This window comes from Narcine bancroftii, chromosome 3 (genome assembly GCF_036971445.1).
Source record: "Narcine bancroftii isolate sNarBan1 chromosome 3, sNarBan1.hap1, whole genome shotgun sequence".
Classification (NCBI taxonomy): Eukaryota; Metazoa; Chordata; class Chondrichthyes; order Torpediniformes; family Narcinidae; genus Narcine; species Narcine bancroftii.
The window spans coordinates 75,119,949-75,133,503 of NC_091471.1; the positions used below are offsets into that span (position 1 = coordinate 75,119,949).

General features: G+C 42.2%; 1 protein-coding gene across 1 annotated transcript in view; it reads right to left on the minus strand.

Annotated features, from left to right (window-relative positions):
• The window catches only part of LOC138757266 (potassium/sodium hyperpolarization-activated cyclic nucleotide-gated channel 1-like), a 305,197-nt gene that overhangs the window by 177,455 nt on the left and 114,187 nt on the right, over positions 1 to 13,555 (minus strand). The window contains exon 4 of the mRNA XM_069924313.1: positions 987 to 1,205. Coding sequence (XP_069780414.1) covers positions 987 to 1,205 — 219 coding nt within the window. The remainder of the gene's footprint in view (positions 1 to 986; positions 1,206 to 13,555) is intronic.

The following is a 13,555-nucleotide window of genomic DNA, read 5'->3' on the forward strand; positions in this document are numbered from 1 at the left end:
AAGTTTGAAACCACTGTTTTAATTGTGCACGGTTTCATCTTCTTTGGCTTGGCTTCGCGGACAAAGATTTATGGAGGTGTAATGTCCACGTCAGCTGCAGGCTCATTTGTGGCTGACAAGTCCGATGTGGGACAGGCAGACACGGTTGCAGCGGTTGCAAGGGAAAATTGGTTGGTTGGGGTTGGGTGTTGGGTTTTTCCTCCTTTGTCTTTTGACAGTGAGGTGGGCTCTGCAGTCTTCTTCAAAGGAGGTTGCTGCCCGCCGAACTGTGAGGCACCAAGATGCACGGTTTCATAACTCCAAAGGAAATGGGATAATGTCAATTTTTCTCAAGAAAATTATTTCAGTAACAATTGGGTCTAGAGCAAAGATTCTCAACCTTCAAACTCACATGCCACTTTAAGCAATCCCTTATTAATCACAAAACACCAATGGCATAGGGATTACTTAAAGTGGAATGTGAGTGGAAAGAAAAAGGTTGAGAACCACTGCTCTACTCTAAGATCCATTACAGCAAGAGATTACTAAGGTAGACTGAAGATGCAATTCAGAGATGTTTTCAAAGCTTTCTTGAAAAAGTGCAACATTGTCAGGAGAAACCAGACCAACAAAATAGGGAAGGAGTAATTGGAATGGTACTGAGAACCTCAACACTCTTCGCTGGGAGTGCAAAGCCCTGTGTACATCACTGAAGGAGCACACCACTTCTCAAAGTACTGCTCTACAGCAGAATACACAAATCCTAACGCCCTCTGACCCCACAGTACTGGAGTGGAAGCAAGTCGTCTTCATCCCCAACAAGCATTTGTAAAATATAAGTGACTGTCCAGGCTTTACCTTGAGTAAACAAGTAGCATGTCTTTAGGTATTTCAGATTTTGAATGTCTATTAACTGAACAGCAACTGCTAAATAGAAAGAGATGAACGTTGACATTGTTTAATTAGAAGACTATGTCTTGGGATATTATCTCTGCTACATCACCTACCTTTTCCTGGTATTGACGTCTTGACGAATCCAAGGATTGGATGAGGGCTGTCGCATGGCCAACGAACATTGCATAGCAGGTGGCTCCCACAATCATACTCAATATGGTTATCCAGAGATCAGACATTGAGACTGGTGCTCGAGCTCCATAGCCAATGCAAAGCATGTGACTCATAGCTTTGAATAGAGCATAGGAGTACTGCATCCCCCATGAATCATTCTGCATAGAGAAAAAAAGAACACCCAGTCAGCAAAAACTTTTGAAATACTTAATTTTTCATGTTATTATTAGAAGTGTAATGGATCAGTAGCCGCTGCCGCATTAAACTACCAATGTCTCCTTCAAGCCCAAGAGGGATTATCTGGTCTTCAGAAACTGCTACACTCTATTGTTCCCCTTGTTTTATGCTTACTGATTCAGAATTACAGAGATCAGTAGGTCATTATCATTGTATCTCCTATTTTTATATCTTGCGTCATATCCTCTCAGCTATATTCCTCGCTCTTTAATCTTTGTTAGAATCTATCCCTTTATAGTGTACAAAAGGATGCATGTATAAAGATAGACTAGGAGGCATCTGCACAATTAATAAATATTGAAACAAGTAATTTAATAATCCAAAGATATAAGCTAGAAATTGAATTTTGCCTCTTTTCAAGAATTTGGCATGTATACAATTACTAACTAGATATTCTTCAAAAATGTATAAAATTGGACAAAGACACATGGTAAAAATCACTGTAACTATTTGCCACAGAATCATATGATAGAACTGGGCCTGCATGGTCCATTGTTTTTACTTCTTTAATACACTAGGAAGAACATTAGTTCTTTGAGTCACTCTATCCTCAGAGACACACTGCAGCAGTGTAAAACACTGGTGAGGGAAAGTGCAGGGTGAGGAAGACAGGTCAACCTCCATGGTTTGATCTGCCTGGATGAGTCAAGTCATGAATGGCCTTACCCTAGTGTATGATGAGGGATGACTTATGGTGGAGGGTTTGATTTAGTAAAGAAAAAAGACCACAAGCTGTGGCACAACAACAGGTAATGAGGTTTTGGTCATTCTGAGCATTGAAACAGAGGCTGGCAGATACAACGACAAAACATTATAGCACAGACACAGATCCCTTCGGCCCTTCTACTCTGTGCCAAAGTTTTTATATTGTGAGAAGGTCATTGATATCAAAGTGCAGACTCTTTAATTGATATCGTATTGTCAATCTCTGAGCATTATGCCCCTAGGTTCTTCAAGAATGTTAGTAGGCCCTTTCAAGTTGCTGTGTAAAATGGGGTTAACAGGGGAATTTGCCTGGTTAGCGCCCCACTCATGAAACAGATTGATAGTGTCTGACTCAGTCCGCGTGGTCCTAATCCAACCAGGTCCCAGGTCCCTGCATACAGGAAGTCAGGGAACTCAGTTAAACTTAAACATATCACGTCCACTGGTGACTTGAAAGCAAAAATGGCCAACCCAGTTACTCCTGTGACATCAGTCCGCTGGCATCACTAGGAAACCCCTGGCTGAAATGCCTGACGAAACTGGGGGAGAGAGGGGTCACTGCCGTGGGGCCCAGGGTGGAGAGAAGGGTGGCTAGAATTGTGGGGAGTGAGGTTGCTGCCATGGGGGGAGAGGCCATGGGGGGGGGAGGAGATGGTGCCGCAGGGGGAAGAGGGGTCGCTGCCACAGAGGGGAGAGGGGTCGCTGCCATGGGGGGAGAGGGGTCGCTGCCATGGGAGGAGGGAGATAAAAGAGGGGTTGCTGCCATGGGGTGGGGGGAGAGTAGGGGGTTGGCAATTTAACGAGTTGATCCCCCTTGCAGCTTAAAAGGTGCTGGAAGTACCTTTGCCCCAGTAATTGCACCTGGGTTCCAGGAGGGCTTATCCAGGTGCTGCAGCTTAAAAGTACCTAGTGAAATATGTTGGTCACACCCAAAATCTCCAACTTATAGAAAAAATGGAGCAAACATGAGATACGTTACTTACAATTCTGTTGGTTTGTAACTATCACCAGTGACAAAAAAAATCCAGTGAGCTAAAAGTGATTTGTTGGGAGCTGGTCCACCTCCAAATGATAACTGGAGTGAATTAATGAGGATTTTATTTAGGATTCATGGAAGGAAAGTTGACACTAATGGATCCATTTTCAAGACTAGAATATATAAATTGATGATACAAATGTACCTATTATATCTATGAATATGTAAACGAAGAAAACCTTTGCCTGTATACAGATAGCTAATATTAAAAGGAATATTTTTAGATGGCTTTTGTAATAAATGCTGAAATGACACTAACTATTTGCTGCAGTTATTATAAAATCATATGATTAAACTCTGCATTTGTCTTAATTTTTAGTTGAGAGACACAGCGTTGTAATAGGCCCTTCCAGCTCACGAGCTCATGCCACCAAATATGCCAATTAACCTACAAACCCCCCTCCCCACACCAAATTACTTATGTTAAGAAATAAATACTCAACATTTTTACATATTTGGCATCACTACCCTCAAATTATGAGATTAAATTTGTAGCGCGATCTTTTTTATCCCTCTAGCCCTGCGCAAATTCTCCTCCATACATTTATGTTAGAACTGATGAGTTGCACTGCACATCTCTCTCTGCAATCCAAAGATCCTTTTTTTTAACTTTCTCTTTTCATCTTCTTAATACCGATAAAAAAGTATACTTGATGAATGCAATTGTTGTACTGTGAATTATTGGAATTGTCTGAGTTGGGGAAAAATCATAAAATATTAAAAAAAGTTTTACTTTTTTCAATTTGTATATTGTCTTTTTTCTTGGGGGGTGGTTGGGAGGGAGGGAGGGTTTTTGGTAAAGGGTGAAAACCATCATGTATGTAATCAATTTGTTTTTTTTTATATCTGTGTTATTATAATAATTGTAGTTACTGTTCATATGGAGTATTAAATATTTTAAAAACCGTAGAAACCCCCATATATATTTGAGAGTGAGGGGAAGCCAGAGAAGATGCGGGGTGACAGTGCTGGAGTTGAAACTGAGTCACTGGTGCCATAATTACATTGCGCTAATTGCTACGCTAACGATGCTCTCGTAGCAGAATATGCTCATTGATATTAGTTTTCATGCATTTCTGCACATCAGCCAAATCAGTCTAACCATCTAATTTCAGGTCATGCTAATTGGCTGATGTTGTAATAGAGTGGATTGTGTTGCCTATTTAGAACATTTTCCAGCCATTTTTAATATATTTTGTTGTAAGTATAAAAGAAATCCTAGCACTTCATTCCAATTCTACAGGAACTGCATAAAACATTGGATTATAATTCCGGTTAGAAGCAATGACATTAATGCCACTGATTGTGTGGGTGTTATTCATGCTGAGTATTAACTTGTTCAATTGCTGTGTGACATTTCCATGATGTTTTCCATATATTTTGTGAAAGCAGACATAATTTAATCTTATCAGGAGAAAAGCTAGCCTGTGGTGAACTCACTTTATCATGCCCTAACGGATTGACTTGACAAAACACATCCAGTTTTATAACAATGCTTTTGATTTTTTAAAGTAAGTTAAAATATTCTGAGAAAAGCTAACTTACAAGCATCCAACTCTAACAACAAAATTAATGACATTATGAATTTTCCAGGTGGCAAATAGTGCACAGGCTATTTTAGTGTTTGCAAATGCCTCCTGATTAACCACTACTTTTCAAAAAAAAAATCCGATAAAAGGACAAAATAGTGAATTCGGTGGAAATGTTGACGCTTGCAAACTGACCATGTGGTACTCCAACTCCCTTAACTAATGCCCTCTAAGTTTGCCAGAAAACTATTTTGCAAAATAGTTTACTTTGTGCTTATTGAGGTGATTCGAACTCTCAGCAATGGTGTAAAACCAACATTATTGGATTGCTTGTCTCACTTGAACTTAAACTTCCTGCTCACTGAAACAAAAATGGAAGAATTCAGCCAGTCTAACTGCATCAGTGGGATAGACAGTATCCAGGTTAATAACTCTTCCTTACACTGGGAAAAGAGTGCAGGGTTTACAGATTTCAACGCAGAATCAGGAGCGGTGAGGTGGGGTTTGGGGGGGAGGGGGAGGAAAAAGTGTAATATACTATATGACAAAAAAAGTATATGGAGATAGGTTAAGACAGATCAAATGATAACCAGATCAATTACAAGGCATTTGGAAGAAAGGGGACCTCTTACACAATTTCACCAAAACCAAGGAGCTGATTGTGGATTTTATGAAGGGAAAGGGAATGATGAGACTGCATACAGGAGGAAGATTGAATCGTGGCTGAACGGTGTACTAATAACAATCAGTGTAAGCAAAACCAAGGAGCTGATTGTGGACTTTAGAGGGGAAAATGAGAGGTGTGGGGTCCAGTGATTATTAGGGGTATCAGAGCTGATGAGGGTGAGCAAATGTAAATACCTTGGAATCACTATCTCGCAGGACATTACTGGGACCCAGTATATTAAGGTCATCTTAATGAAAACATGTCAGCACCCCAACTTCTTGTGGAGGTTGGTTATGACTTCAGAAACCTTGGCAAACTTCTATAGGATGTGTAGTGGAAAGTATGGAGGTACCAATACCTCTGAACCAAAGTACAGACAAAAAACTCTACTCCCCTCGATAAAATGTACATGGAACGCTGCAGTCGGAGAGCAGCAGCAATCATTAAGGATCCACATCACCCAGGACATGCCTTGTTCTCATAACTGCCATGTGGAACATTTGCTATCCCTCTACCGTCAGACTCCTAAACAACACACTCAATCTGAAACTTGTTCAAGGACTTATTTTGCACATAATTTAATAATGAATATTTATTTCTCCTGCACAATCCTTTTGTTTACATTTCTCTCTTTTGAATAAACATCTTTTTCTTGAGTACAGTTCATCCTATTGAGAAGTAGAAATTCTGTCTGGTCCACAGAAAAAAGATACTCAGGATTGGATTGTAGTGAACTGCTGTACACTCATTTATCCGGCTTCATCCCGTTATGTGACTGCACCCGTGGCTCCTCCCTCTTGACCCTGTATAAAGACTCTCAACACCATAACTCCTCACTAGAGAGTCTGGGTCTCAGCACAGGATGACCTTCAAGTTTATTGTAAATAAAAGCCTATTATTCTGTAACTCCAGTCTTTTGAGTTATTGATAGTGCATCATTTTTATATACAATAATTTTTTTTCCAATGATGGAACAACTCTAGAAGCTTGATAAGCTGGAGATCAACCCACAATCACCAGAAGCCTCAGACTGCGTTGAACTCTGGCTACACTGCTTTGAGGTCTTTCTGCAAAATTCCTCAGGAATCATGGCCACAGAGGCAAACAAGCTGCGCCTACTCTTCTCCCAGGTCGGACATCAAGTGTTCCCAATGATCAGAGATGCCTCAAAGTATGGGGAGGCAACAGACATACTCAAGGACCAGTACAGGGAGAAAGTCAATGAAGTACATGCCAAGCACATGCTGGCTACCTTCAGACAGTGACCAGGTGAATCAAGCGACGAGTTCCTCCGGGCCCAGTGTGGACTCGCACGAGTGTGCAACTTTCAGTCAGTCAGCTACTCGAGCAGAGTAAGTTGGACTTAAAAGGGGGTAATCGATCTTGTGAAATCGTTGGAGATCGCCCTCCATAACATGGAAGCTTACTTGGCAAATGACGGGGTGTACACGGGGGCCGCCATCTTGGGACTCGGGTTTGCAGGCCATCAGCCTGCTACCACAGCAGCAGTCTCCTAGAGGCACACAAAGTGCTACTTTTGCGGCCAACCAAAGCCCCCCAAAAACTGCCCGCTGTTGCCCGCGACTTGATCAAAGAGCAGAGAAAAGGGACACTACGTGAAGGTACATCAATCACAGCTGCCTTTCAGTCCCAGCATCCGTGTGTGCAGCATTGGGGCTGACATCATCTTCTGGAGACAACTATGGTGTGACATGGGGACCACCATCTTGGATGCGGCCAACTTCCAGGGATGACTAAGCCACGGCATGGGTGCTGTCATTAAGCTCCCAAACAATGAGTCAGCATGGGCAAACCACAAACTGACACTGGCCTCCATGGTACTAGATCAAAGCAGCCTGCATCAACTCAATGTCTATGATGGACATCTCGATCAACGATCAGGTGACAAGATGCCTTTTCAATAGCGGAAGCACTGAAAGTTTTATCCACCCTGACACAGTGCAGTGTTACTCCCTTAAAGCAAGTAATCTATAAAATTACCCTGGCCTCAAAGTCCCACTCGGCTGAGATCCGCAGCTACACTACAGTGACGCTGATCATGCGGGTATGACTTATAGGGACTTTAAACTCTTCATCATGTCACAGTTCTGAGCGCCAATACTGCTGGGGTTGGACTTTCAGTACCACCTCGTGTGTTACGATACAATATGATGGTCCTCTCTTGTGCCCCCTCCCCCACGGTCAGCAACCTGCAGTTCATCAGAAGCTACCCTGAGCCCCCCCCCCATTGCTATCCCTCCCCCCACCCCCTGCCCTTAAGTCCAGAGAGCTGCCAGTTTTTCACTAGCAGGAGATCCTTCCCGAGGAGCTCCACGCAACAAGGTCGCTGTTATGTACTGCCACCAATGCTACCCCTCATGAACGAATTTTCTCTTTCCCCAGGAAGACCACGTCGTGGACTACTCTGCCATCCTGGTTGATGTCCGCAGCACCAGAACTGCTACAGAAGCATGTTGGGGACTGTCCTGGGTAAAATTGTACCTCTCACTTTGTTCATTTTAGATTGGTCACAGTGTTTGAGCTACCGAAAGAAAATAGACACACACACCGAGAGCACTTCAGTTTATACGAATCTTTATTACAAATTTAAAGCTGATATCAAACTACAATATGAAAGCCCTTCACAATTATAATTATCAACGCCTGGACTGGTCCCAAATACCGAGGCGAGGCAACAACCGCACATTTGTAGGTTGTCGGGGCGCCGGTAGCAGCTTCTCCACCTCCCCCGACTGGGATGTTGGCTGGACTCTAGAAGTTCTTCTTCTTGCTGAGAGATGTTGTCAGCTCTCGGAGAGTCTCAAACTTCAGCAGCAGGACCATGGCTTATATTACCCAAAAAACTGCTTACCCAAGCACCTATTCCCAGCACAAAAAGAAAGATAAGCGAGCAAGCTAGCATGCTAGGCTTCTATCGAATAACACAACTTTCAGCTTATCACTTTGAATACAATGGTTTCTTTTGCATCAAGGTTAGGTCTGCCTGAACGATTGTGACCAAAACAAGCAGGAGGATTAAATGTTCTTGGTACACAGATGTCTTTTTGTCATAACTGCATCTCTGGGCCCCATGGTGGAATTTAGCTTAGCTCTGCTGAGACTCAAGCAGGTTACTGATTCTCAGCCTTGCAGGAGCAAAAAACATGGTTTAAAGCTGAAGCAAAAAGTATGGTTTAAATCCTCCAAAATAGGGACCATAAAACTGATCCACGGGTTGAAAGGATCCAGATCCTCCATGCATACATGGCCTACTTGGAATGGCACAAGGAAACTGTCTCCATTCGGGACCTTGTGCCAGAAGAGCATACCCACCAAAGAGCATTCCCCCCACACTTCCACTCTACCTACTACTGCACCTCAACCACATCCCCACCCCAGTTACTCCAGTCGAGTCACCACACCCCCAGCAGGACTCACTAATGACCCCAGGTACAGCACAGCAAATGACTCCGCTGGTCACAACAGAAGACCAGGCCACCAGACAGACTTAACCTATAAGACTTAGTGCCCCATGTCACCCCGCTGGACAAAATAAAAAAAACAAACAAGGGTGAATGTGGTAAACTGCTGTACACTCATGTATCTGGCTCCACCCACTCTGTGACTGTACCCGTGGCTCCGCCCTCTTGAGCCTGTATAAAGGCTCAAACACCATAACCCCTCCCCAGAAAGCCTGGGTCACAACACAGGATGAGCTTCAAGTTTATTGTAAATAAAAAGCCTATTGTCTGTAACTTCAGTCTTACGAGTTATTGATAGTGGATTATGGATGTAATGTCATGAATGTACACTGACAATAAATTTGTTATCTGAATTTGATAAGTGTGATAATGGGAAACAAGGCCAGTTTGTTTGAAGTTCGAGAATCCAAAGAGCTGATTTGGAAAATAAGATAATAAGCAAACAGAGAGTTGCTGAATGAACTCTGAATCAGAATCAGGATTTATTTTCCTGAACAAGTCATGAAATTCAGTGTTTGCGGCAGTATCACAGTATAAACATTCATATTATAACCATCTTATGATATTACTATAAAAATAATAGCGTATGAAAAGTAAGGCAGTGTATTTGGTTCACTGATTATTCAGGAATCTGATGGCAGCGGGGATGAAGTTCTCCTTGTACCGCTGAGTGCTCATCTTTAGACTCCTGTACCTTTTTCTCAATGGTAGCAATGTGAAGAGGGCATGGCCTGGGTGGTGGGGGTCTTTGAGGATAGAGGCTGCTTTTATAAGTCACTGCCTCCTATAGATGTCCTTGATGGAGGGAAGTCTGGTGCCTGTGATGTCACAGGCCAAGTTAACAACCCTTTGGAGTTTATTCTTCTCTTGAGAGTTGGCACCTCCGTACCAGGCAGTGTTGCAACCAACCAGAATGCTCTCCACCGTACACCTGTAGAAGTTTACAAGAGTCTTCGGTGACAAACCAAATCTCCTCAAACACCTCACAAAATATAGCTGCTAGCGAGACTTCTTTGTGATTGTGTCAACATGGAGGCTCTTGGACAGATCCTTGGAGATATTGACACTCAGGAATTTGAAGTTCTTGACCCTCTCCACTACTGAACTCTAGATGATGACTGGGTCGTGTTCCCCTGACTTCCTCCTGAAGTCCATAATCATCTCCTGGTTTTGCTGACATTTAGCGCAAGGTTGTTGTTGTTACACCATTTAACGAGCTGATCTATCTCCCTCCTGTTCACTTCCTCTTTGCTGTTTGTGATCCTCTGATGTCACCGGCAAAGGTCAGCAGGTCAAACAAGATCCATGGTTAGTCAACAATTTGGGTCTGGACCCTTTATGTCTGAGGAGAAAATTGCATATATAAATGTGGAAAGAACCTGGGAGAGGGTCCATGAGGTTATAGGGTAAGGGCAGAAGGTGTGATGGAGACACTTCTGGGCGGGGAAGGAAAATGGTGGACTAGGTAAAGAAATGATCAAAACTGTAGAATCAGATGGGGGTGAGGTTGCCTACTTAAAATCAATATTCATGTCATAAGGCTTAAGGCTGTCAAGGAGTTCCTCAGGTTCACATCTGGCCTCACCATGATAATGGATTTAGTTTAGTCCCACAGAGTAGGTGTTCAACAAAGTGGTCACCCAATTTGTATTTGGTCTCATCAATGTAGAGAAGATCAAACCGAGTGCACCAAATGCAGTAGATTAAATTGGACATTGTGCAGGTGGAAGGCCTGTTTGTGGCCCTGGATGGAGATGAGGGAGGAGATGTAGGGACTTTTACTTTCTCTGATTATAGCAGGAAGTGCTTGAGGGGTGGAAGGCCGGGCAAGAAGGGAAGAGCGGACTCCCTAGATCGAGGTGAAGCTGCAATTTACCTGCACTTATTCCAGTCTCAACCACAGCATTTGGTGTTCATGATTATGTTTTCTCAACACTGGAGAAACTGATCTAATATTTCAACAGCCTCCACCATTCACAAAGATAGACCCAATGTAATTTAGAGGAAAGTATTATATCTTTTATCAAGACACTTTACAATCTTGTGGATCCAACTTCAGGTAAACTGCTCCAGCATTATTGCTCATTATCATACTTCTGTCCATTCCTTTAAATTATCAGTACACATACTCCCTGTCATTGAATTCTCATTTAATTGGAGATACAGAGAAGAATGCAGATGGTGGAATTTGAAACTGAACATAATCTGCTGGAGGAAGTCAAGCAGAATCAGTGAGAGAAAAAGAACGGTTAATGTTTTGGGCCAAAACCCTTCAGCAAGACTGAATGAATGACTCCAGCCCAAAATACCTACTGCACTTAGAAGGGCTCTTTTGTGAATGGACTATCGGGTTATCATTAACATCCCCACAGCTCTGTAAAGAATTACAATGAGGATGCCATTCTTCATATTCAAATGTTCTCTGAGTCCCTTAGAAATGCCGATTGTATCTATTCTACATTCCACATTAAATTATCCAAGCATCCTTATGAACAACAACGTCTGCAGCCAGTCGGGCAGAGTGACATACATATTCCCATGAAGACACCAGACTTCTGTGGAAATTAATGTTGAACTCTGGGCCTCGATGGCCAGGAGTCAGACCATGGTATCCATCTAGAATGTGGAAACATGAAGGGCACTGGCAGAAATGGTCTTCAGGGACTGCATCATATCACACCTATGAAACTCAACAAGAACACCGTGTGGGCAAGATGTGGCGCTCAAGACTCTTTGCAGAGTCAAGATGGGGGCTGCTAAGATTCTATTGTGGTTCCAACATCAACATCATTGCAATGAGATCTCGCCAAATACTTAACATTCTGAGACCGTGATTGGCATGTTTACCTGATCCCATTTTCCTGCATTAATTTGAGCCAGTGACTTTATTCAAATGACGGTAACCCTGTTTTCTGAGGCCACGCATTTCAAGGCTGTAATTTTTTTTGTATAAGCATTTCGGAAATGGGTTAAACTTATTCCATGAAATGAAAATTAAGCTGATAGAATTTAAAGGTTAATGGAGTTTTACTTATGACAAAACAGAAGGAACCCATTTATGGTGTTTCTGAAAAGAACAATCCCCTTCAAAATATTTCCCCTTTGGCTCTCATGTACAGCCATAAATTCATTCTTTGGTTCTTTTGCTACTTACCGACACAAGGGGTAATTTACAGTGGCCAATTATGTCCATGGGATGTGGAAAGAAATCCAAGCCTCCCGGAATAAGATCTGTGTAGTCACAAAGAGAACATGCAATCTCCATACAGCCAAAAATATGCGTCCCTGGAGGTGCAAGGTGGCAGCAGAGCTTATGAAATTCTTGCAAAGGTACCGTACACAAAATGCAAGTGTGTACTGAGTTGAGGATTTTTAAAAATGGAGTTCTTTCAGTACACAAAGTGCTAGAGAAACTCAGCAATTCAGGCAGCATCCAAAGTACGTAAAAGGCAGTCGACGTTTTGGGCCTGAGCCCTTCTTCAGGAGTACCAAAAAATGAGGCAAACATCTGAATAGAAAGGTGGGGAAAGGAGAAGGAACACAGGCCAAGAGGTCTGTAATGGAGGATTAAAACCATGTGCCCAGATGCTTTTTGCTTATGTGGAACTGACGACACTGGGTCCACACGCAGGTCACCTTACTTTCAGAACTAGCGGATGTAATTAAACTCAGCCATGGGGATTTATCTGAAGATACACTTTGAAATGGAATTCCACTGTGAGGCCCAGGGAAACCAGTTGTCAAATGCAACACTCTGGTCACAACCTGTCTTGCTCGAGAAGTTTTAATGAGTCTTTGTATCTACGAGATAAACCAGGAAATCATAACATCCTGGTTCCATAATAATTAATCTTCTAAATTGTAGAATGTAATGTTCAGTTTTGATTTTGACTGACAAATATTAGAAGGAGTAGGCGCATGATTAATTGTTTTTGGGGTATATAAGCCTGTGGTCCTGCTGCTGAAGTTTAGACTCTCCGAGGGGTGGGAACACCCCTTGTCAAGAAGGAAGAACAGCCAGAGTCCGAGCAACGTCCCGGTCGGGGGAGGTGGAGAAGCTGCTACCAGCGCCCTGACAACCTACTACAAGTGTGCAGTCGTTGCCTCGCTTCGGCGGTTGGGACCAGTCCAAGCGTTGATAAGTATAGTTGGGAAGGGCTTGCATATTGTAGTGTGAAATCAGCTTTTGAATTAGTAATAAACATTTGTATAAACTGAACTGCTCTCGGTGTGTGTGTCTATTTTCTTTCGGTAGCTCAGACACTGTGACCAATCTAAAACGAACAAAATGAGAGGTATAAGTTTACCCAAGACAAGGTCATAGATGGATTTAGCTGGGAGAAAAGATGAGAAATGATAAGGGGGAAGGGCTACTTCTGAAATCAAAATTAAAATCTACAGAGCTTTACCTCAATACGAAATACGTAGCAACACAGTGTGCTAGGTCACTGTCAGAGCTAACATAATATTTAAGGATGAAGATTGGTTTGCAAACTGGATTCTCATCCGATGGTTTTCAACATTTTTAAGTTAAACAATTGTAGTCTCGACAAATTCATTTTAGAGAAGGCATTTAATATATTTCTGTGATACATGCAGAATAAAAATTATTACAAAGGCAATCCAGGAAAGATTAAAAGTAATTCCAAAACTTTTATTAACCCCCCTTTATTTCAATTTATCAGTTAAAACTACATAACTTTGTATGGAGGCCAGATGGTAACCAAGAAAAATATTAGTTGATTTAAATGTCCACATTATTCAGTACTCTATCATATAGATTGCAAAATGTTTAGTTAGTTACAGAAATATTTTTCATCGCAAGCACATTTATCCAACTTGCACTCTCAAA